We start from the raw sequence: 26,598 nt of genomic DNA on the forward strand, positions 1-26,598 counted from the left end.
ATGGATAACAGACTTGGGATTCAAAAACAGTATTCAAAGACTAAAATAATGAGTTGAGTCTAAGAATAGGAAATTTAATGAGAATAAATGTTAAATTCTAGCCTTGGGTACAAGAAAATAACACAACAAAGAATCAGAAAAATAGTTCATGGAAGAAAATACTGAGGGCTTTGGTTAATTATAATCTTATAAGATGTGACAGTCAAAAAATGGCAAATTTAGTCTGCAATAATAGAAACACGTTATAGAGAAAAGAAAGTCATAATCCTATTATATGATGTATACAAAGTCTGTATTTGAGATACTCTATTAAATTATGGTTGCCACATTTTGTGAAGGATATTCTCAAGATGGAATATACACAGTGAAAGATAAAAAGACTGAGAAGGAATACAGAACTAGGTGATTAAAAGATAGGGTGAAGATTTGAGAATATTAGATCTAAAGAAGAAAACCTACTCTGATTACATGACAATTGTATTCAAGTAACATGAATTATTATTAATAGAATCTTCGAGCAGAGGATGATGAATGATCATTTAGAAGGGATTGAGATTTCTAATAAGGTAAAGGTTGGACTATGTGATTTTTGAAGTCTTAACAGATCTAATGACCTAGTGTTCTGAATTAAGGAGAAATGATCCCTTTTCTTCTTTTCTTTTTTTTAACTTGACTTTGAAAGTCATGATTAGAAATAATGGGTGGAAATTAGAGAAAGATAGATTTCAGCTCCATATAATGGAAATTTTCCTAAAAATCAGAAATATCAAGAAATATAAATGCTATGCTAGAGTAATCCATTCCCTATTCCAGGAAGTCTTGAAAGAGAGAATGAATGAATGACAACTTTATCAAGTTTATTTTAAAGGAAGTTCTTGCCTTAAGTATGGGTTGACCTAAATAGCTTCCATATAAAGGGTCCTGGATTAGGAAATTTAAAAAAAAGTATCAAATTTCAACTCTGGCCCCTTAATAGTTATAGTTCATCTGAGACTCAGTCACTTCATCTTAAAAATGGAAATAAAAATAACTATAATACCTCACAGTGACAGTGTACAGATCAAATGAAATAATGTACATGAAGCAGTCTGCAAAAATATATAAATATCAGCTACTCTAACTCTTAATCAGACCGGATCTCAGCTACAGATCCAGTAGAAATCAACTTAAGTAACACAAAACAATTTTCTTCATTTTTTGGTAATTATCTGGGAAAGAGTGAACAAAATATTATCTTTCCAGACTCTTGTCTTATTTCCTTTCCTTTGATTCTAAACAGCAGCCAGAGTCCCAATTCTTCAATGTAAAACTGGCTTATAGTTTCATTCTGGGCCAAATGGAGCCCTTGTTGTATTCTAACTATGTATTTATCATGGAAATTTGTGTCTGTGAAAATTCATCTCTAAAGTCTAATTCCCAGATCATGGTTATTCATGGAATATGTGTAGGCTGAGCTATAAGTAAATGTCCTTGGTAGACAATGAAATCCAAAATGAAAAAAGTTTCTTTAGAGGGAAATGTTAATGACTCAGGGGTACCACAGCCTAAAAACGGATAAACAAGGGGAAACATGGTCAAATTTAACCTTGACATAGGAGTCAGGAGGATCTTATTCAACTGTAGGACTAACTGGTAAAAAGATGAGAATAACATTTACCCTTCTCAAACACTAGAGTGTCATATGTAAAAGGGGATCATAGGACAGATGGTATGATTTCTAACTTTTCAAGCATTTGTAGTTTATGGTGGCTGAGAGATTAGGATAAAAGAACAGAAAATCAGGGATGGTTATCAAAATAACCTCTACTAAAAGGAAACAGTACTTTAGGAAAAAAAGATAAATGGGAATTGGAAAATAAAGGAAAAAAAAGAGAAGAAAATTCAAGGCAGGGAACTGCTTCATATGGAAAGATACATAATTGACCATCTACCCAAATGAGCTAACACCAATGACAAATGCATCTGGTTCTCTCTATGCCAACTTATCCTACAGATGAATGGGTTATGAATATAAATTGTGAGCAGGGAAAGGAGAAATGAGTAGTTAAGAAATTAAGAAGAACAGGTTTAATTAAAGCTTTATTTAATATGCCTAAAATTCAGACTCTAGAATTGATCATTATGCTCAAAAATGAAGAAGAATTAGAAAGAGAAATGGATTGCAAATTAGGAGCTTTTTCTCCTTTCCTTCTAGTTTCTATGCAGTATTAAGTATATATATATATACTTTTCTTTCTGAGTCATTTCCAATGAGAATGAAGGTGCCCTCAATCCCCCTCACCTTCCCCCCTTCTGTACCATTGCAAAAGCTATTTCTTGACTCTTTTACATGAAATATTTTAGCATATTCTATCTCTCCTTTCCTTTCTCCCAGTACATTTCCTTTTCATCCATTGACTCCATTTAAAAATATATATTATACCTTCAAATTCAGCTCTCTCCTGTATCTTGACTATAAAAGATCCTTCTAACTGCTCTAATAAATGAGAAGGTTCATATGAATATTATCATCATCATCTTCCCATACAGGAACACATGCAATTCATCATCATTAAATCCCTCATAATTTACCCTTCTCATCCACTCTCTATGCTTCACCTGAGTCCTGTATTTGAAGATCAAGCTTTCTGTTCAGCTCTGGCTGTTTCAGCAGGAATATTTGAAATTCCCATTTCATTGAAAGTTCATCTTTTCCCCTGGAAGAGGATGTTTTATTTGATTCTCAGTTGCACTCCAAGCTCTTTTGCATTCTGGAATATTATATTCTAAGCCCTACAAGCCCTTAATGTAAATACTGCTAAGTCTTGGGTAATCCTGACTGCAGCCCCACAATATTTGAATTGTTTTGTTCTGGCTGCTTGTAATATTTCCTCTTTGACTTGGGAGTGAGTTCTGGAACTTGGCTATAATATTTCTGGGGGTTATTTTTTTGGATCTCTTTCAGTAGGAGATCAGTGAATTCTCTCAATTTCTATTTTGCCCTCTGCTTCTGGAATATCAGGGCAATTTTCCTGTAGAAATTTTTAAAAAATTAAGTCAAGGCTCTTTTCCTGATCATAACGTTCAGGTAGCCCAATAATTTTTAAATTGTCTCTTCTGGATTTGTTTTCCAGATCCGTTGTTTTTTTCAATGAGATATTTCACATTTTCTTCTAGTTTTTCATTCTTTTGATATATGTTTTATTGTTTCTTGATTCATAGCAAAGCCATTAGCTTCCTTTAGCTCTATTCTACAATTGAAGGATTTGTTTTCTTCAGAGAGCTTTTTTATCTCCTTTTCCATCTGGCTAATTCTACTTTTTAAGGTATTTTTCTCCTCATTAATTTTTTGAACTGTTTTTTCCATTTGACCCAAACTGGTTTTTAACACGTTATTTTCTTCAGCATTTTTTTTTATCTCCTTGACTAAGCTGCTGGTTAGAATTTTGTGTTTTTCGTGCATCTCCCTCATTTCTCTTCCCAATTTTTCCTCTACCTCCCTTACTTGATTTTCAAAATCTTTCTTTGAGCTCTGAAGTAACCTGAGACCAACTTATACATTTCTTGGAAGATTTAGATGCAGAAGCTGGAACTTTCTCATCTTCTGATTGTGTTTTGGTCTTCCGTGGGACCAAAGTAATTGTCTATGGTCAGGTTCCTTTTTTCTGTTTAGTCATTTCCCCAGCCTGTGCCTGGTTTGGGGTGCTTCATGAGCTTTTGAATATTATTGGGACACCCCTACAAGGACCTCAGTTCATTCAAGGTCTTACGAAATGCTCTGACTGCTCTCCTGCCTGTGGATGGCAATCCAGACTGCAACCAGGATTTGCATATGGACAAAGCACTAGAGTCATGTCCCAGGGCCAGAGGAGAGACCTCGATAGTCTCCCCCCCACCCCCTTACCTTCTGTGGGCTAAGCACTCTTCAGCAATGTCAGATCTTTAAGGTTCTTTAAGGACTTAAAGATATAGTTCGCCTAGGTCAAGATTTGAAATCTTCAAAGACAGCTGGATAGAGTGACATTTAATAAATGCTAGTTGATTGACTGATGATCTTTTTTACCTTGAGTACCAACCCCTGGTAACTATTATTTTTTGTTCTGTCATCCCCAAGTGATAAGGTCTTTCTCCTTTGCAGAGAAAAAAAGAAACAATAAAAATTGGCCTGCTCTGCCTTCTCTGTCTTCACTTATTATCATTTCTTCTATTCTAAGCATAGATCCTATCAATTCTCTAAAATTCTATTTCCTCCAAAAAGACCAAGTACTAATCTACTATTCAATCATCTGTTCTCTAGCCATAATGAGTTCTTGGAATGGGGTGGGAGGACACGGCTTGAAACATGCTGAAGCAGAAATATCCCTGGGATCATGGGGATTCCTATGGATTTCAGTGTATACACCCTAAAACTAAAACCCAAGAACCAAGGAGTGTCATTCTCCTTTATACTAGGCTCCAAAGCTTAAGTATGCTCCTCAAAAAAAGCCCTATAATTTCCTTAAGAACATATTATGGATTTATCTACTATGAACCTTTCTGAGTCCTTAAACTGCTATCTTCACTTGAAGTTTTGTTTTGTTTTCTCTCGCCACAGAACCGGGGTCCAAAGAAAGAACCAATCTAGTTAAGTACTTCTTACTTATTCTATTGCAAAAGGCTATTACTGTGTTCCTCTCCTCTAGATCAATCTCTTTCCCTCTATAAAGTCATTCTTCACCTAATTACCAAATTAATATTCTAAAGAACAGATTTTCCATGTTATTTATCTGTTCAAAAAGCTCCAGTAGCTTTCTGTTTTGTCCAAGATAATATACTAACCCCTCTTTCTGACATTTGAAGCCCATCACAAATGCTAATAATAAGAGGTTACTACAATAAAGATAGACTAGAAAGGAATTAGAGCAGTTGTTTGGATGATCAACTGTACCTGCCAGGAATGTCATGGGGGAGTTCCTGGATAGAGTGGAAACCTAGGCTAGATTAAGTGAAGTCTCTTCTAACTCTGGGAATGCATTTTAAGTGTCCAAACCACACTGGTATATAGATCATCTTAAATATAGGCTTGACCTTCTAATGTTTCAACATACAGGCAATATTTTTTCAATTAGATATGATTAGGAGTTGGTAAAAGTATTAATAGAATAGTTTCTTATACTTCCTATAGCATCTTCATTTCCTTATCATTTCCTCATGCCTAAAGTAAATTATAATGGAAAGGGAAGAACCAATTATGGGACCAATCAGTCCAAATGAGTGTTTCAATTCATGCTCATGAAAAATTGATGTGATCAAACTTGAGACTCTATTTCTTTATTGCTTCTGTTCCTTTCAATGCTTAATTGTTTGTAAAAATGGACTAACTAGGGGTGGCTGGCCCTGGAGTCAGGAGTACCTGAGTTCAAATCTGGCCTCAGACACTTATTAATTACCTAAGCCACTTAACCCCATTGCCTTACAAAAACCTAAAAAAATGGAGTAAGTATATTTAACTATTATTTTAAAACAGGGTTGCCTATCATCTCTCCTGAGACTTATTTGTCCTTTATGATATAAAGGGATGACTCTTAAGCCTAGAAATTCAGATTAAGTTTTAAAAAATGTGGTATCTAGGTGATGCATTGCACAAAATGTTTGGTCTCAGATAACTTACTTGCTGCATGACCCTGAACAAGTTACTTAACTTCTCTGACTCAGTTTCTTTCTCTAGACAATGGGGATAATAATAGTACCTACCTCATAGGGCTATTGTCAGAATTAAATGAGATAACATAAAATGCTCTGCAAACTGTAAAGTGTTAAATTCTAATTATTATTATTTCTCTCTTCTCCATCCTCACACACATACACACACATACAACACACAAACACACACACATACACACACACATTCACTTCCACAGATTCAATCATGCATCTTCAGACTTTGTACTTTGACTTCCTTATAGTTGAAATATAAGATGGAAGAGCCTACTCTCTGGCTCACCTACTGCTTTTCTCAGTCTAACCTTCTACTCAGCAAAACACAGAAAAAATCCTTTATCTCCCTCCTTTTACTTATACTGTTCTCCATAACTGAAGCTTCCCTCCTTCCTTTTTGAACTTCCCCATTAATTTGAGGATTCTATCTTCCAGTCACCCAGACTGGAAACCTGTGTCATCCTCAACACCTCACTCTCTCTCAACCTATATATCCAATCTGTGACCAACTCTTGTCATTTCTGCCTTCACATCTTTCATATATATATATATATATATATATATATATATATATATATATATATGTATATGTATATATATATATATGTATATATATATAGTCTTTCCTCCAATCACAGAACCATACCTAATTTAGACCTTCATTACCTCTCACCTGGGTGACTATAATAGCTTTCTAATTGGTCTCACTAATCTGGTTTCTCCCATACTTTTCAATCTATCCTCCACTTCAGTTTCAATGGCTCCCTTTTATTCCAAAGATTAAATATAAAGTCTTGTGTTTGGTGTCTAATGTCCTTCAAAATGTTTCTAGTGTTCTGACACTTCACTGTCCTCCACATCTGGATTTTTCATCTAGCTGCAAGAATCGAACTGCTGTTCCCAATATTATAGGCCATCTCTCCCATCTGACTTTTTGTAGTAGGTGCCACCAATGTTTGTGATTCTTTTCTCCTCCCTTATACCAATTGACTTTATGACTTCCTTCACAACACAGATCAATCCTCAGGCCACTTGCTTGTGTCTTTCCTTCAAAGGTTACCTTCTACATCCAGAGAAATGAAGAGCAAAGCATCTATGTTCACTTCTTAAAACATCTTTTATATTGTTTCTTTCTTCCTCATGTTTTTTCCTCTATAGTTCTAATTCTTCTTTTACAATATGACTAAAATGACAATATGTTAAATGTGATTGTACACGTACAACCCATATCAAATACTTCACTACCATGGAGAAGGGGAAGGGAAGGGAGGGCAGTAGAAAACTACGGAATTAAAGACTCACAAAATGATGAATGTTGAAAACTCTCTTTGCATGTAATTGAAAAAATTAAAAATAAATATAAACAAAGGTTACTTTCAATTTATCCTGTTATACTTTATTATTTATCTATTTTCTATATAATATAAATGTATATATTTTTGAATGGGTCTTCCTTTAATGCAAGGGACTATCTTTCTTAATATCCCCAATGAATGTCACAGAGTAAGTACTTAATAAATATTTGTTAGCTAGCTAAATTTTACTGATATTTTGTCTTCTCCCTTTGTCTTTCCTAATAATTTCAAACCTCATATTTCTTCCATCTTTGAAATTATGAACTATTTATCCTTAGCATTAGAAATTTGGCACTTATCCCCAATAGCCTTATTAAACGGACAATCCTTATTTTATTGCTAATCTATATTCCCTAATTTATTAATTTCATGTTGCTTAATTAAGGCATGAGAAACAGGATAGTATATCAGGTCTCAAAAAAGGCACACTGTCTAAGTAATTGTGCTTATATCATTTAATTCTCAGTACTTTGGGAAAATCTCTAAGAAGTCCTTTCTTTGAACAGGGCCTTGATCTTATTGTTGTTGTTGTAGGGGTTTTTTAAATGATTTAATGATTTTTCAATAAAGTAGTGTCATTTACCCAAGTGACCCAAATGAAAGAATTGTCTTTTTTGGGTTCTACCTGCATATCTTGCTAACAGTTCTGTGATTATTGCAGAGTAGAAATTTTTAGCTTACTAAAAACAATCCTCTTTGTTTTATGTCCTAAAAGATGTAGAAAAAGTGGGGTAGGAAATAATATAAAAACTTCATACTTGAATTTCATTAAATGTTAGAAACTAGAAACTATCTACAGAAGTTGTAAAAGTAGGATAGTCAGTTTCAGAGAAGTAGAGTGAAGGTTAAGAGGAAGAATGACTTAACAGCTTTTATTATTTCTTGTGAACATTTCCTTATTCTGACTGTGAGAAATTATACTTTCAACTCCAGAAACTCTACAGTATTGAAGATGAGTGTCAGCTGTTTGGTTGATGGGGGAGATAAAAAGAATATACAGACATCAATAAATTTTTTTAAAGAATCCCACTGAGATCTATACTTTTCCTTATGCTCTAATCAGAAATAATTCTTTGTCCTCCTGATACTTCCCTACTACCTACAAACATGTCCAAATCTGCCTCATCCTAAAACTTAAATCAAACCAAACCAAACCAAACAAACAAAAAGCCTTTGCTGAACCTACCATTTCCTCAAATAATCCCTCTATATCTTTTCTCATTCATGGACTCCAATGTCTTAAAACTTGTAAGGTAATTTCTCAAACTATTAAACTGAGTGTTCTCTTCAAGGTTAATTAATTGCTAAAATTTATAGCCTTTTCTTAATCTTTATCCTTCATTAGTCAGATAGGTGGTGCAGTGGATAGAACCCTGATCTGACTTCACTCTTACTAGTTGTGGGACCTTGGGCCAGTCACTTAGCCCTGATTACCTTGCATCCAGGGCCATCTCCAGTCATCCTGATTCATATCTGGCCACTGGACCCAAATGGCTCTGGAGGAGAAAGTGAGCACAAACACCCCCCTCCATAACTCCATTTCATGTGCTTGTCATGGCATCATCTCCCTGATGTCATGATCTTCTTTGAGTTTGAAGGACAAACATTTTAGGTAATGCAATAGATGCGGCCTCAAATACTTGCTAGCTGTTTGACCTTAGGAAAATCACTTAACCTCTATCTTCCCAAGTTTCCTCAATTGCAAAATGGTAATGATAATGGCAGTCACCTCCCAGGGTTGTTGTGAAGTTCAAATAAGATATTTATGAAGTATTTAGCTCAGTGGCTGACACATAATAGAAGCTTAATAAATACTTGTTTCTTGACTCTGTAGCATTTTACATTGTCTTCTATGTAGTCTCTCTGAGTTTTCAAAGTAATTAAAGATAAAAGTTCATGAAGGATATGAATGGAAAGGAAATAAAATCACAGGAGACAAAAGCTCCCCTCTCCTTGAAGTATGACCAATTTCTGTCTCATTTTCAGGATCATCATTAATCACCCCCATTGTCTTTTCTTTATTTCTTCTTGCTATTTTCATCAGCTTGCATAGGCTCAATTATTTGGGAGTCATCCTGATAATGATTCCCAAATCTACATATGTAGCCTTTATTATTCCCCCAAGTTCCAATTATGTGTCAACAGTTGCTTGTTGTTATCACCTGGAATAACTCTTAAGCATCACAAATTCAATATATTCAAAATAGTACATATTATCTTTCCTGCTAATCCCACCCCTCTTCCAAAATTCTCTATTTATGCCTTAGACAGCACCATCTTTCCAAGTAGAGTTTACAAATTCAGAATAATTTTCTAAGTTTTACTTTTCATCATTTCCCATCACACAATATGCATTCTGTTGCCAAGTTTTATTGGTTGTACATTTTCAACATCTATCAAATCCATTATCTTCTTTCTATAAATATGTTACCATTCTAGTTGAGGCACTCATCATCCTTTGACTTCCTTATTACCATAGCCTCCTGACTTCTAGGCTTTTCCCATTCCAACTCATGATCTAAAGACCTGCAAAATTGATATTCCTAAAGAACAAATCTGAACTATGACACACCTCAGTTCAAGAAATTTCAGTCTCCCCATTTACTCTACAATAAGACAAATTCCTTGTTTGGTATTTAAAGCAACTCACAATCATTGGTCAATTAATTTTTTTCCATATTACTCCTCCTCACACATTCTATATTCTTGCTAAACTGGTATACTTACAGTACTTACAGTGCCCAGTACCCAACAACTCATCTCCTGCCTTTGTATCTTTACACAGGTTGCCTCACAAATCTAGAATGTCTCCTTTATCTTCACTTCTTAGAAAGATAAAAAAAGAATTAAAACAAGAAATCATCTCTATTCTCAATGAGTTTACATTCTTCTATCAGGAGAAATCACAAGTACATATGTTAAGTATATGCAGAATGAATATATCGAAAATTATTGGAAAATTCTATAGAAAATATATAGAAAATAATTATCAAAAAAATTACCAAGTACTTAAACAGAGACTAATTAGAAAAGACATAATTGGGTGGTTCAGTAGATAGAACACTGGGATTGGAGATAGAAGTTCATACATGCCTCAAACTGTGAGCAAGTGAGCAAGTCATTTAATTTCTGTTTACCTTTATCCACTGGTAAAGGATATGGATAACCATCCATATCTTTGCCAAGAAAAGCCCATTGGCTTTATTATGTTTAAAGGAGTCATGAAGAGTCAGACACAATTTAATAAATGAACAACAAAAACGTTAAGATACTAGCAACTGACTTTCTGACCCCCTTCCATTGTTAAGCCTTCTCAACATCCACCAGAAATCACTTTGTACATATTCTAAATTGTAGTATTTGTCTGGTATAATGTACACTCCTGGAGGGTAGAAATTATTTCATTTTTTTTTGCATCCCCAGGGCTTAACATAGAGTCTTGTATAAATGAGTTTAAAAGTCGATTCTTGGAATAAACTGAAGGACCTAAATGCTGCTTAGTGCTTTTTAAAAGCTAATATATCCTTTACAAGAAAGAAATAACATCAGAGCTATATCCACTTGAACCAATGAGAAGTATGAGCAGAAGTACAGCAAGTGATGGAGAAGGTGGCCAGGGATGCTATGTCATCAGAAGGGAAACAGGTCTAAGTAAGAATCAAAAGATAAAATAAGTTGGAAAAGAAAAGACTTAAGATGAATGCAAGCTTGTGACCCACCATGCAAGAATTCCAGTGAGCTCCTTGGAAGGGGTGGATACATTTAGAGTAAGATGTCTGAGAGAAGTAAAATAAGAAAGAAGGTAGTAGGGATGAAGAATGAGTTTGAACAATGACAATTGGGGATTCAGAATCACTGGGCTGCAGGAAAGAATGTGAATAATAATGAGTTCAGGTGGTGAGGAAGGAGAAAATAAGTGTTTTTTCAAAGTTCCAACCAAAAGCCAGACTGTTAATACTTAACAAATATTATCTCATTTGATCCTCAAATCTCCACTTTACTGTTGATGAAATGGACACAAATAGAGTTTAAATGGCTTACCCAAGATTACACAGCTCTTAGGTCGGAATCTGTATTGAAACTCAGGTATCCTTGACTTAAAATTCAGAGCTCTATCCACTGAGCCACCTAGCTGCCTCAAGTGGTAATTTGTATCACTACGAGTTAGCTTTTAATATGAAATTCACCCAGGATATTAAGTAAAGCAGGAGAGGGGTCCAAGTCGAGTTGAGAGTGTCCTTTTCCTACAGGTAGTCCAGACCAGAAGATAAGTGAAGGGAGCAAGAAAAAATGATGTCACTCTGAAAGGGGACAATCTGAACTATCAGGCTGTAAGTAGAAAGAGGCCAGCCCAGGAAACTGGCCAAAAATATCAACTATTAAACATATTAAATGGGGAATTTCAGTATTGATCCAAAACTGAAATTATTATCTTTATGCTGGTAATTCTCAAATCTGCTTTTGCAGCACCAACAGCTTTGTTGCTCTCCAATCTCATATCTCCAATAGCTTATTAGACATCTCAAAATTGATGTCCCATAGATATTTGTATTTTATATGTCCAAAAGTGAATTTATTATCTCCACCCTTCTAAACTTCTATAATAGTGTCAAGGACATCACCATCCTCCTAGTCTCAAAGGCTCACAAGCCCAGGTGTCATCCTCAATCCCTCACCATCTCTCTCCCACCATTCAGTAACTGTTGCCAAGGTCTGTTGATGTTTTGCATGTTAGTGACTCCAAGGTCAGAGATGTTTTGCAACATCTCTGAATCCACCTCTTTCTCTCTAATTCTGCCACCACCCTAGTGCATGCAGGTCTAATCCCTCATGCCTGGACTTTCACAATAACTTGCTAATTGGTCTGCAGAAGTCTCTTCCCATTCATCCCCTTCTTCCATTCAGCCAGCAAAGTGATTTCCCCATGTCCAATCATATCACTCCCCTCTACTCAATTAAACTCTAGTGGTTCTCCATTATCACCAGGATCAAAGTATAAGACCCATTTTGGGGTGTTCAAATCCCTTCAAAACCAATGCCCTGCTTTGCAGTCTTCTTCAACATCCCATTTCCCTATTGTGCTCTGCAATTCAGTGACACTGGCTTCCTTACTATTCCTCAAACAAGATACTGTATCTTCTGAAATCGGACATTTTCCCAATTGACCCCAATGCCTGAAATGACTCCTAATTTCTGCTTCTTAGCTTCCCTGGCTTCCTTCAAAGCCCAACTAAAACCCCACCTGGAAGTCTTTCCCAAATTCTCTCAATTCTAGTGCCTTCCCTCGGTTGATTACTTACTATTTATCTTGTCTATACATAGTTGCTGACATGGTATCTTCCCCTAAACTGTGGATTTCAGAAGGGCTACTTTATGTTTGAATTTGAAGCTGTTCTGTCAAACCTCTGCCTTTTCCTATCTTATCTGACTCTTACTCTAACAGTTAGCCATGATTCACTGTAGAAAGATTATAATTATATAAATATACCTTCAAGAAAGAGGCTATGCCAATTCCCCAAATTTACTAAAACACAGCCATAATATGTGTTTTAGTGTGTGCTGGATTATGCCAAGCCTCCTATGTAGATATTTCTGCCACCTACTAGAATAAGAATGAAAAATCTAAGCCATCCAATGCTAAATCCATGATCATTACACCAATAATCCAACATCATCACTTATGTGCATACCCCATTGAATAAATTACTGTAAGTCCTTGGGGGTCAGCCCAGTCCATTTATGACTTAGCAATCAAGCAGAAGGATGGGTAAAACCAAAGGAAGCAACAAGGTTTGAGGTTGTTTTACACAATCAACATAAAAACTAATGGATGGTATGGTTAAACAGAAATAAAATCACAGAAAAGACAGATTTCATTCTCCCCACAAATGGTTAGCCATGCATCCCCCTCCTTTTGAACATGCCAGCCACAGCAGCCCCCAGCATAATACCATTTGAAGTAGTTGGAAAGGGGAACAGAGTCCCTAATATTTCTGCAACTGAAATACTACATCTTTACAGATGCCTCTGATTCCTCAAGACAGATCCATTACCCAGAAAGATATCCACTGCACCATGACCTTATCCCTTCCCCATAAGAGGTCATTTCAGTAAAGCTGATTCTAATATCCTATTGATCCCATTGAATAAACTTGAAAAAGAAATGTGGTTGTCCATGAAGCCTGAAATGTCTTGACATCTGAAGTACATAACAATTTGTGTAAATATCACATAGCCTCTATCTTTTTTGATTTCCTCAGAATACCAAAGCTACATTTTCTATCATCATGACTGCCCAATATAGCCATCATAGGAGGCATGGGAAAATAAGTAAAAAGAGGGAAAAGCATGCTTTCAAATCAAAAAATTTTCCTTCTACAATATAAGATTTGTCTCTATCAATTCCACCTTAGAAATGATAAACTAAGCTGGCTATAGGCCTAAAGTAGTAATAATTTGATATTAGGTTAATGCTGGCTCAGCATAGTTTCAGTCCTCATGTTGGTAGATGGAGAATTCCATCTTGAAGGGCACCTTTAATAAGGTTTTCCAACAAGGTGTCAAGTATTCTAAAACAGCTTAGGAACCAAAAGTCATAAGCCTCCAATGACAAGACATTGTGGTCTTTACTTGGAGAACTAAAGAATACAGCTTACGTTTTCTTTTTCTTAACTTTCCCTGCCATTCAGTCATTAATGACTCAGAATTTATGCTTTATTCCACAATCACCACCAATGTTCCAAAATAAAGAAACAACTGCCACAAATGACAGCAGAACTGGAGACTGGGGATAAGCTAAGAGGATAAAGAATGAAGAAACAAGTTTGTTAGTAATGTCTACAATGGGTCTTATGGCTGAAGGGTCAGACACAGGATGTTGGCTATTGCAGAACTGTTCCATATCTTACCCATACATTTAAAACCCCAACTTCGCTGGTCACTTACAAACACAGCCTGGCTTCTTAGCTGACCACTGATTATTCTTTTGGCAGGTAATTGCCTTCTGTCCCACCAGCTCAAAGGCAGGCTGGCATTCAAACTTCAGAGTGTCTCCATGTCGAAATCTTGAGCCTTCCCTTTGGCCATAGGCTGGCACACCAGGGTCCCCACAGCTTCCCTGCTCAATCTCTGGAAGACAGAAAAACAAGCAAAGGTAAAATGTGATTAGTTTCCTCAGCTCTCCCTCAGAGAGGGTTCACACTGAATGGCATGCTACATACCTGCTTAGTGGTCACCACTATACACATATACATACAGCCATGATCAAGAATGGAAGCATTATGGACCTGAAGCAGACACCCTGCAATTTTCCAGTTTTATCACAGAATGCAAGGACAGAATAGCGCATTTAGAAGTTTAATGTGATCACCTCTCATTTTTCCTCTGTACTGAGCCAAATCTACTTAGTTACAGAGAAATTGTAACTTTCATTGATGGAGGGAATATCCACACCAAGAAAATTACACATCTCAGATATACTGATTAAGCAGTTGGTAGCCTGGTCTGGAAATTAAGCATCTGTTGGCCAGGAGAGCTTAGTATGACCATAAAAGTAGCTCTGAGGAGTAAGTTTTGGAGTGAGCAGGACGGGTCATTTCCCAGCATAAAGTGAATGAAGGATCAATGTTTTCCAACATGAGGTAGGAGGTCAGAATTTGTTCCTGATTGTATCTCTGGTCTGCCCCCCAAGAAGTGGCTTTTCACTCACAAATGCCTCAATCAGCAATCAGCATCAATTAGCAAATACTTAGCAGCCCAACCCCATGCTCAGCCATACTACAGAGGCATCAGGATGAGAAACTAGCCTTCATCCTTTGAGGCACTTACAGTCTATGTGAAGAGAGAGAATTTATTCTCATGAAGCAATCAGAAACAAAATAAGACAGTATGTAATTAGATGATAAATTTTTGTAAGACAATGCAAAATGTTCAGAGAAGGATGCAAGCAAATAGGCCTGCCACAGACAGGAATTGTTTCATAGAGATGTTGCCCAGAATATTTCCAAAGGAATTCATGGTCTAGGTTTCCAACAAGTCTCATCAATAGTTTGCAGATTTTAGACATGACTGAAGTTGATACCTATTTCAACTTCTCAACTCCTCAACAAGATATATGGAAAAGAACCACTTTTGCTATGGTCCTATAAAAAATGGTTATATATACATATATATATATATATATATATATATATATATATATATATATATATATATATATATATTCTGCTTGGGTAAATGTAAATCCTTGAAGATAAGGACTATTTCACTTTTGACTTTATATATCCAAGATTATTAATTGACTGATTAGACCATAGAAGCTCTGATCAAGCAGAATTCATTGAACTATGTGCCTATCGCCAGATTTTTTTTAATGCTTACAAGGCAGACTAAGACACCTTTGTTATAATACTTTATCTTGTGGTTTTCAGGCCTAGAAAAAGGATTTCATTTCTCAGGATTGGCTCTCCTAAATTCAGGAACTGGCAACCAATGGCTCATGGTCACAAATAGCTCTTAAGTACACATCTGGCATACCTTTAACCAAATTAAAATATCACAGACTCTCAGAGTTGAAAATAATCATTCTGAGATTCTGTGATTTTCTGAAACTCAGAGATAATCTAGCTCAAGTTATATTTGAACAAATCATAACTGTATTATTCACAATTATTATTCATTTCCCCCCTACTTAAATACCTTTTTGTGAGGGAGATCCACTATTCTCAAAGGAGGCCATTAGAATTTCATAATCTCCAATTTTTAAATTACCTTTTTCTTAAAACAAACCAAACTCTATCTTACTTCAATTTTCCTCATTATTTTTAGTCATACCAGTGGGTTCAGGCAGAATAATTAGAATCTACCTTTCACAAGTTAATACTTTGAATATCTGATGATAAGTAGTATTTCCTCCACCTCAAGTATTCTTTTATTTAAACAAGCCATTCACAGCTCTTGTGATCAATACTCGCACAACAGTTCTCAACATTCTGGTCAAACTCTGTTGGTAACACTCAGGTTAGTTAATGTTTTTCCTAATTAAGTCTGCTCCGGTGAGATGACTCATCCCATTGACATACAAATGAATTCTACTATCCAAAATGAATCATTAGTCTCAAAGTGAATATTCTATACCCTCCACAAATAACTTCTGATTATGGGGATACATCACATACATTTGAGTGGATCAGGAGCAAAACTTATTACTGTCTTTGGCTAGTAATAAAATAAAAATATCTGTATAGGATAAGCCCAAGGTTTGGGTAAATTGTATCATGGTCAAAGATTTCATTTGTTAAAGAATTCCAAAAGTCAAGGTGAAATTGTATGGAGGGCAGGACAAAAAATTAGTCTTAGAATTTTGTTGTTTATTGTTACTTGTCATGGGCATTCTAACAGCAAATAGAGATGCACATAGAGATGAGAATGGGGAAGTCAATAAGTTAATATTTATCCCTGCATTTGGATCAGTGACAATATTCAACTATGAATTATATTATTCCAAACAAATCACTGGTAAAGCCACATCATGAGTTGTTTTGAAGGATACAAAACTATGATAAAAAGTATGAGAAATAAAAAAATGTACATTTTTTTAATTGGATATAATTACCAAATAATTCCTTGACTCTAAGTCTTTTGTCAGCTAGAGAGGGTGCTAAACAATTGAAAATAATGGGGCAGCTAGGTGGCACAATGGATAGAGCAGGGGCCCTGGAGTCAGGAAGACCTGAGTTCAAATCCTACCTTAGACATTTAATAGTTGCCTAGCTGTGTGACCTTGGGCAAGTCACTTAACCCCATTGCCTTACATAAAATAATAATTGAAAAAAGAATTGAAAATAACTATTCATTGATACTGAATACATATGTCTCATTGATATAGCAAGGAATCTTTTCACCTACTTAAAAAATACTTCAGTGGACCTGTGAACTCATCACAAGAACACTTCCTTCATTAATGGCAGAAAATTTCTTTTTTGTTTCTTCACATTCTTTGTGCTTCTTGCCCATGGGAACTTTCAGTTTTTACATCTCTTAGTTATTCGTGCCCCAGAAAAAAAAAAAACAGATTGCTATAGAGAATCATCTGCAAAAGCTGACTCTGTCCCTTCTCCTGATTTCCCCCCCTTATCAATATCCTCAAAATGTTTGCAGGTCCTACTCATAAAATTTTTATAGCAATGACAAGTAGTAAATGGGTCAGTACCTTGAGATGAAGTATTGTTTACTTTGTCGATAAGATAATATCATTCATGATATTTTCCATTCTTTGGGAAACTGTCCCATTTACACATATCTTGATAGATCCTTGGATGATTTAATTATTGCATACAAAAATAGGCTCAACTATTCTCCCCAAGTACATTTTTAAGCACCCTAACAAGTTGGATTTTAAATATGGTTGTTACCCCATTATCAATGATGAAAATATAAAGAGGCAAATTATATTAGATACCCTGAGATAAAGTTGTTTTTATCAAACATTTTGTGTCCGAACAATGAATTGCCACAAACCCTTCAATAGTCAAAGTATTCTGGGGAAAAAAAATTAAAAATGAATATTGTTGGAGTTTTGCTCTTCAAGTGCCTTCAGGCTTCAAGTGCTCTGATGAATAATATTTCTTGTTGCCTTTGAATACAAGATTAAATTATATTTAAGCCAACAATTAAATTAAAATTTGTGAATGGCTTTTAGCACCCTTCTAGCTTTTTTTTTTCACATAATTACCTTCACAGAAGGCTGAGGGCTATTTGGTAATTTTGTCTATTCTATATCATTGACTGTGGTCCAATCAACTGTCACTGTGCTCAACTTTCTGGCAAAGATCTTTTCTAAACTCCACAAAAAACCTGAAGTACAAATTCACTACCTAGAAAAGAAATCTAGCCCAATTTTTGAATTTTCTAATTATTCAGAAACTTTTTTCTGTACATCTAGCTAAAATCTGTCTCTTTTCAACTGTCATTTTAGTTTTGTCCTCTGGAGTGAATTAAAACAAATATAATCCTTCTTTCCCATAAAAACCCTTGAAATAGTTGCAGACATCTGCTTTTCTTCCTAGCATGCTAAGATTTTTTTTAAATCTCAATGTTATCATATAACATATCATATAACAAATTCATACAGTTCACAAATATGTCATCTAGAAATTCAATCCAAGTCACTGAGAAAATCATCAATCACTTAATTGTTCCCCCCATCCTCTGCCTGAGAAGAGGTAAGAACCGAAAAATTTCCTTTACCTCCAACATATTCCTTGTTGCTGAGTTTTGTTATAAGGATATTTTGGTATTATTTTTCTGTTTGAAACCCAGAGATTTTATTTTAAAAGAGAAGATAGATTGTATTTTGACTTGAGGGAAATCATGTATGCCATTTTCTGTTATTTGGTTTAATACAATTTCATTTCAAAAAGAGCTCATTTGCCATTTCCCTATCATTTAGGGCTTTAAAGGCCACATCAGGACTCTATCACAATTCATCTCTATTGAATTTGTCATGTCTTCCAGTGTGTGGCCTCTTTTTTCATCCTCATCATCTATGATGAACTTTTCTGTTTTCTCATCTGCTTGTTCCATTCTAATATCAAACTATAAACTTTCTTGATGATACTTTTCTTTCAGAAGAGATCATGTCATTGAGTCTATTTAGAATCTATTGAATAATCTAATGTACTATGAACATACTATGTCTGGTTTCTTAGAAGTACTTTTCACAGAAATTTCCTGGTAAGAAATATACAATTATTGATATGTTTGTTCCTGAACAAAGGCTCAAGGTGTTTTGCTTTATCCTTAGTGTGATAACTTTTTCTTAAATGTGAATAAATGATGAGGAATTATGGCTTACTATCCCTAAGGATAAAACAAAAGTTTCATTTAGACAAATCTGGATATAGCCAACTAGGGATATATTACAGAGTGATATAAAGCTAAGACTGAAAATAGAAATCTGATGGAATCCTCTGTACAGTGACCCTGGTCTACCCCATTTGACCCGAGGAAAGCTCAGGTGAAGACCCTTTCATGACTGAGCCTCTCACACATGATTTGTCTAAACAAATGAGGTCATCTGGATGATTTTAGGTTTTTCTCTTAACCTTTCTGAGACTGAGTTTTCTGACTTGTAAAAATGCAAGGGATAGATTAGATTATATCTAAAATTCTTCTGATTCTAAAATTATATTCTTAGAATTATACCCAGACTCAGGCACTTACTAGCTGTGTGACCCTAGACAAATAACTTAATTTCTATTTGCCTCAGTTTCTTCAAAAGGTAAAATGAAGATTAAAAAATAGGTCCTACCCCTCAGGATTCCTGCAAGGAACAAAGGAGATAACAATTGTAAAGGACTTAGCATAGGAACTGGCAAATAGGAACACTTGATAAATGTTTTTTATTATCATTATCATCATCATCATCATCATCATCATCATCATTATTATTATTATTATTAAAATTATTTGTTGATCACAGAAGCCTTGAATGTAAGAAAAAGGCCCTTAGAATCATTTGTGGCAATTATAACTAGGATCTGAAACAAACTGAGTTCTAAAGACTATTTTATGTTGAGAACCTTAGTACCTATAAACTCTACTTGTCAGATGAAATTTCAGAATTTCAGTTTTTATATCCTAAAAATATTTAGCAAAGTATTTAAGTCATTAGACTAGAGTTGAGTTTCAGTTCTTTGAACTTGGACAAATCATTTGCCCTCTTTGAGTTTTGCTTTCCTTCTCTGTAAAATAAAAATAGTAAGATACGTAGTCCTGTGTTAATAGGATTCTTGTGAAAAGAGTGCTTTATAAATTAACTGCTTTATAAAATGTAAGCTATTATTTTTAAATAGTAGTCTTGTTTAAAATTAGACTGATGACTGAAGTCTAATAGGTAAAAGAGTAGGATCCCAAATACATAGGATACTCATGGTACAAAATGAAATTCTTCAAGAGAAGTCTAAAAATCTAATAAACATACAGTCCCAGAAATGCCCCAATCAATAGATTCATAGAGGAATATTGCGAAGGATTTGTTCTGAAATTTGGTACATACATATAAGACTTTTCACCTTTAGTATTACTTCCTTTTGCCTTCCTCTGGGCTAGTGAGACAGTTCTGACATAGGTAATTTTGTGGATTCCAAATCTTCCCTACCTGTTGGATTTGATCAATGACCTATAATTTTACTGTCCCATAGACCCGAGTACCAGCTCTTTTATTACTCATCTTAGTGACCTTAGACCTCTTGGTCCAGTTTCTCATTTGTAAAATGAGAGAATAGAAGAGATAAACTCTAAAGTTACTTCCAGAAGAGGCTCAAATCAAGATTTATGAACAGGATCCTCTATATCTTTGAATTATTGAAGAAATGGCTCCCAAAGAGACACTCAGAGAAAAAAATATCCTGGAAATTCAGACAGCAAAAATGTTTTCATAATAACGAGCCTCAAATCTCTAAAAAGAGTGACAAGAGATTCATCTAAGTTTTAAAGACAGAGAAGCTAAAAACCATAGAGACTCAGTAAAAAGTAATAGTGGTGATGATGATGGTGGTGGTAGCAACTAGTATTTATAAAATATTCAAGATGTTCAATGCACTTATAAACATTTCATTTCATCCTCACAACAACCATGTATAAAATATATGCTAATTTTACAAATGAGGACACTGAGATAAATAGAAGATCACATAATGACATAGCATTATTTTTTTGTCAGAGATAGAGCTAGAATCCCAGGTCTTTTTCCAAATTCTGAGGATATGCAAGAAAGAGTTCTCTCAAAATGAGAACTAGCAGAATAAAACCTGGAAACAATAGGATCAGTTGCAAATAATAGAGATAATTCTCACATCATCATGCAAGCATAGATAGTAACAAAGATTGGAAGCTATAAAAGGGAAAATTTCAGCTCAAAATAAGAATTGTACAATTAATAGAGCTTTCTGAAATTGGAGAGACTCATTTCCTACTTTTACATAATAATTAATAAACATATCAAGACAACCATTTAGTCTTATTTATTTGATTAAAAAACATTAAGTAATACTTCATTGTGAGATTGCAACCTGAACTTGAAAATTTTGAAATTCAGTTAGAAAAGAAATGAAAAGATTTTATAAGAAAATTCCAGTCTATGAATATGATTTAAAGACTTATATAGGTATGAAAATAGGGTGCTGCTTAGAAAAGACAGAAACCAATCTCTGAATGGTCCAGAAATTTACAAGCACAGTTATATGTAAATTTAACAAATTTCATTTTGTATAATTCTTTATTTAGTTCCAGTGGCTTTGTAAAATGGAAGACTTTTTGATCTATTTTTACTATACTTGGAAAACTTAGATATTATGAAGCATATAAGCTTAATATTTTAATATTTAAAATTATACATACATTAATTTGCATAAGCTGGATGGTCAATTGTAATAGGTGTTGTAGAGGAAAATCTTTACCAAATATGAAGGACTACTTAACTGCTAAGGTTCTTTACAATTCTAAAATTCTGATTCAATAATTTTCATTGCTGCTATCATACTGTGGCCTTCCATCCCTATATATAAAACCTCATCTAATTCTGTTTTGATGTCATCTTCTTTATTTAAAGAAACTCCATACATTTCTATGGAAATAATTCCTAAATTTATATATCTAGTCTTAATTTCTGAATTCTTGTTCTATTTGCTAAGTTGCTGTAAACAGTTCCAACAGAATGTTTCATCACTATTCCAAACTCAGGGTACCCACAACAACAGAATTCACCATCGTTTCCCTTAAAGTCATCTATCTACAAACTTATCTCTTTTTTATTGAGAATATTAATTTAACCAGTCTTGCAATTTAATAAACCAGATCTTTGACTTTTCTCTATCCTTTATAGTCCCTATATCAAATCATTTCCAAATTTTGTTAATTCCACTCTTGACTATGTCATATTTTCTCCACTTAGACTAGTGTAAGAGATTCCTCAATTGGTTCCCCTGATTCCAATTGCTCCCTTTTCCAATACATCCTCCATTATTTCTAAAATAATCAATTTTTAAAACCTGACTTCAACTTACATTTCCAGTTTTTATGTTTCATCCAAACTAAACTACAAGTTGTTTTCTGACATTCTCTATGCATCTATATAAACTATTTCTCAAGGCTTAGAATATATGTCTTCATGTCTAATTTTCTGAATCTTTTGTCTTCCTTTAAAGACTAACTCAGGGACCACCTCTTGTACAAACTTTCTCTGATTTCCTCATCTGATTTTTATCTCTTCCTTTCAAATTACTTTGTGTTTACTATATCATGTACATGGTATATCACTCAATAGAAGCTAAATTCTTTAAGTTACTGAGGTATTTTTTTTTTTGCCTTTTTAATTCAAAGGACCTAACAAAATGACTGGAATAAAGTAAAAATCTTAATAAATACTATTGAATTGAATGAAATGTGTGTAATAGTCTGCCCTGGATGTATTCTCAGAGTTGTACAAAGTGTGAGTTTTGATTTCGTATTAATTATAGACTAAGTTCAAAACACAGATTTAAAACAATGCTATCTTGACAACTATGATATCAAAGCAAATGTGTTCAGATAGTGAGGTTTTAACTATATTTTGGTAATGAGAGAACTGACCCAAAAGTAGAAAAATAGCACTCATTTTTGTTTAACCATATTGTATTTTTATTCATTTATTCTCACAGAAATAAACTGTTGTTTCACCTAGCATATTCTAGTTGTATCATATGTATCTGTGCATGTGAGGTAGCTAGTGGTAGAATACTAGATTGGGGATTAGGTGGATAGGAGTTGGAATCCTACCTCAGAAACTTACTAGTTATGTGACTCTAATAATGTCAGTTAAACCCTATGTGCCCTAACATACCCAACTGTAAAATAGGAATAATATAGCACCTTTTCCACAGGGTTATTTTAGGGATAAAATTAGATCAAAATGCTTTATAAACTTCAGAATGCTGCACAAACACTATTTGTTGCTGTTGCTGTTCCACGATTCTGAACTGTCTTAAAGACTGGGACTTTCACTTACTTATCTTTTTATCTTTTCCTAGCACCTACTACAAGATACTTTATATAAAAGGCATTTGATAAATATTAATTGAACTTGTAGAATTAATATTAAATGTTGATTGATATGACAAATGTCCATCTACTAAAAGATTAAGTATTTTTAGTATCTTTCTTTAGTATTCTCTTCTCTCTACTAAACATTTACCATTCCTCCAATAAATCTTCATATTACATAAATTTAATACTTCTATTAACCTAAACACAAACTTGCTTCTGTAAAAGTCACTCTGTATTAATGGTTCAGCGTGAGCTGAATCAATGAGCTAGTTAACACATATGCTTATGTCTTTTGTAAATATAGCCTGATGTTATGTAGAACTCTACATTTTTGTCACAATATTTCAGTTGAATTAAAATTAATTCATTTTATTAGTTTGGGATCTTATTTCCAGACTGTAAACATCATCTTGGATCCCAATCCTGTCACCCAATATTATAAAGTTAATTACAAAGATACTTATAAATTATCTTTCCCAGTTTCATGACATCTGTAAGTCTGATAAGCCTAACAAATACACTGCTGATAAGTCACTGATAAAAATGAGGTTTAAAAAATAGATAGGGAATTTTTCTTCCTTTAATGTTATTCTGCACCCTGGCCCTGCCTGGGTCTGGCCTGTTCTTCACACTGACTAAGGTGGGTCAAAAGGAACCTCCCCTCCCAAATGTCTTTCTGAAGAAAATAGAGTCCTTTGCTGCTGGGAGGATAGGCCCACCCCCATCTTCTATTTTTCCATCCCTCATGTCTTGATTTTGAATCTGCAAATTTCCTAGGTCAGTGTTAGGAAAAAAAAATCTGCCCTTCTCTTCGAATGTATATACTATCTGCAATTGTCACTATATATCGTTGACATTTTGAAGCTACAGAAAGCTTTGAAAAAGTACATGAGCATATTTTAATAGAATAAAATTAAGAATTAAGTCAATAACTATAGTTTTATAACTATAACTTTTATAGGACTTTGAGATTTACAAATCAACAATTCTGGAAGGTAGGTAATGCAAATATTTTCCAACAATTCTGTGAATTAAATACTCTGACCATGATTATCCTGTTATTGAAAAAGGAAAAAAACTGAAAACACAGGTCTCCTGATTCTAAGTATAAGATTATTTCCACTACCCACTCTCAGAAAATGTGATCTATCACTGAGTGCAGTATATGTCAAAGCACCTCTGTTTCACAAATAAATCAACATCAGAAAGTTTCCCTCAACCCAGAAAAAAATGACTTTAAAGGGAAGCCCAACGAGAAGCATATTTGAAGAGGGAAGAGATTGTATGGGTCTGAAGACTAGAAGGCAGATAAAACAGAGAGGGGACCCACAAAAACTGAGATCCAGGACTATTAGTTATATACTATGTCTTCATATTTGTATAAAATACAAAATCCAGTATATAGTGACTATAATTCAGAAAAACTAAACAGGAGAAAGAAAGGTCCCAAACACTCAGGGCGGTTTAAAGAGGCTGCTATAAGATCACTGCAGTACAGACTTCTGAAGCCCAGGGTAAGAATATCTGAATAGAATATGGTATTGGAAGTGCCTTTCTTATTGAAGAAACTTAAATTCATTCCCTAATATTATAAAGCATTTAGGGAAGACCTGAAAACCATAATTACTTTGGAAACTCAAACCAATTCCTCATTCACTAAAAAAAAAAAATTATCGGTGAAAAAAAGACTTGACCTAACCCTATTTATATTTCAAGGAAACTATCACTATCTATCCTTCATATAATTCTATTAAATAAGCACTATTGACCTTCACACACACACAAATTGTATCACTTCTCATCTCTGTGTCTTTTCACAGGCTGTCCCCATGACTGGAATGTTTATCCTCTTTACCTCCATGTCCAAAAATTCCTAATTTCAAAGCTCAGATCAAATTGATACTTGTCTTAATCTAAACTGTATCAAATTTATTCTGTAGATATCTGTGTGTGTGTGTGTGTGTGTGTGTGTGTGTGTGTGTATACATTTGTTTTCCTGATAAAATATAAGCTTCTAGAACTTAGGTATTATTTTGTTTCTGTATTTACATTCTAAATGCCTAGCATATAATAAATTAATAATAAATGACTAGTGAGTAGCTACTGATGACTTTCAAAATTTCTTATAAATTTTTTGTTTCTTCCTCTTATTTAAGATTTTAAATTCCTGATTTTTTCCCTGTAGTTTGATGCCTATTCTGTGTTAGACACCATATGGTACTAAAAGCATAAAGACAAAAACAAATAAACAAAAAATAGTCCCTACCTCAAGGAGTCTATATTCTCCTGGGGAAAAAACCCTTGGGCAAACTGAAAGCAACTGTGTTTCTATCTTATATTAGAGACAAATAGGAAGGGAACAGGTGGAAACCTACTTTTCTTTTTGGACAGAAAGCTAGATGAGAGAAATTAGAAAGGGGGGTGGCAGTATTCTTAATGCAAGGATTGACAAACCTTGGAATTAAAAAGTAGAAAAAGTGGGGTCAAAGAAAGGTAGTCCAAGATCAACTGTCTGCAAGTATTTAATATTGACAGGAGGATCAGCATGGTACCACAGCCATCCTGTGAACCTTTTCTTCTCCAAAAGAAAACAAAAACAAACAAAAACCATAGATCCTAGGACTCAACTTCCCTGAGCAGTTTGTATACACACACACACACACACACATATATATATATATATATATTTTCCTCCTCTATTCCTCTCTATGTTTCTTTCCCTTATTCTATCCATTTACCTGATTCTTGTTCTCTTTTTCATCTTTGTCTTAAACAGCAGTATATGATATGCTTCACTGTCTTCCATCAGGTCAAATCACTTTTGGATCATCTTATCTTTATCACATAACTGAGACCAACTTGCAACATCCACCACCTGTCTTAGTAGGTTATTTTGGAATCTATAGAAATTCACCCTTAAGTAGTGGTTCCTGAATAGGGTCCTGAAGGAACCAAGAGAATTCAGCAAATGGAAATGGGGAAGAGGGTAAATTTTAAGTGTATAACTGAGAATTAAACAAAGGTATAGAGGTGGGAGAAAGCAAGTACTAAACATGGGGCAGAAAGCGATCTGTTTGCAACATCAAATATATAAGGAAAAGCATTCTGATATAAAGTCGGCAAATCTAGAATGGAACCATGTAGTGGAAAACTTTTAAAGTCAGAATTAGAAGTTTTCCTTTAATTTGTTGGAAAGTGGGAAATACCTGAAAAAACAGAGTATCTGAATAGATAAGTTTTAGAAGTTTTAGGAAGATTATTCAGTGAGTCACACAAAGGCTGACTACAGAAGTATAGGGTAGAGGCAGTAGAATATTTAGCAGAACATTATAGAAGTCTAGTCGAAAAATGATGAAGATGTAATCTAAGATACTACCAGATGAAGTAGGAAAAGAAATTTCTCAGGTACTATCAAAAGAATCTAAAACTGATTGAATGTAGGGAATGATAAAAGATGAACTGAATCTGAGTATATGTACCTGGA

General features: G+C 34.4%; 1 protein-coding gene across 1 annotated transcript in view; it reads right to left on the reverse strand.

The window, feature by feature from the left end:
- Positions 1–26,598, reverse strand: part of LOC141508065 (CUB and sushi domain-containing protein 2) — a 619,633-nt gene that overhangs the window by 349,166 nt on the left and 243,869 nt on the right. Inside the window, exon 11 of the mRNA XM_074216347.1 lies at positions 13,977–14,159. Coding sequence (XP_074072448.1) covers positions 13,977–14,159 — 183 coding nt within the window. The remainder of the gene's footprint in view (positions 1–13,976; positions 14,160–26,598) is intronic.

The sequence above is a fragment of the Macrotis lagotis genome, chromosome 1 (assembly GCF_037893015.1).
Source record: "Macrotis lagotis isolate mMagLag1 chromosome 1, bilby.v1.9.chrom.fasta, whole genome shotgun sequence".
Taxonomy (NCBI): domain Eukaryota; kingdom Metazoa; phylum Chordata; class Mammalia; order Peramelemorphia; family Peramelidae; genus Macrotis; species Macrotis lagotis.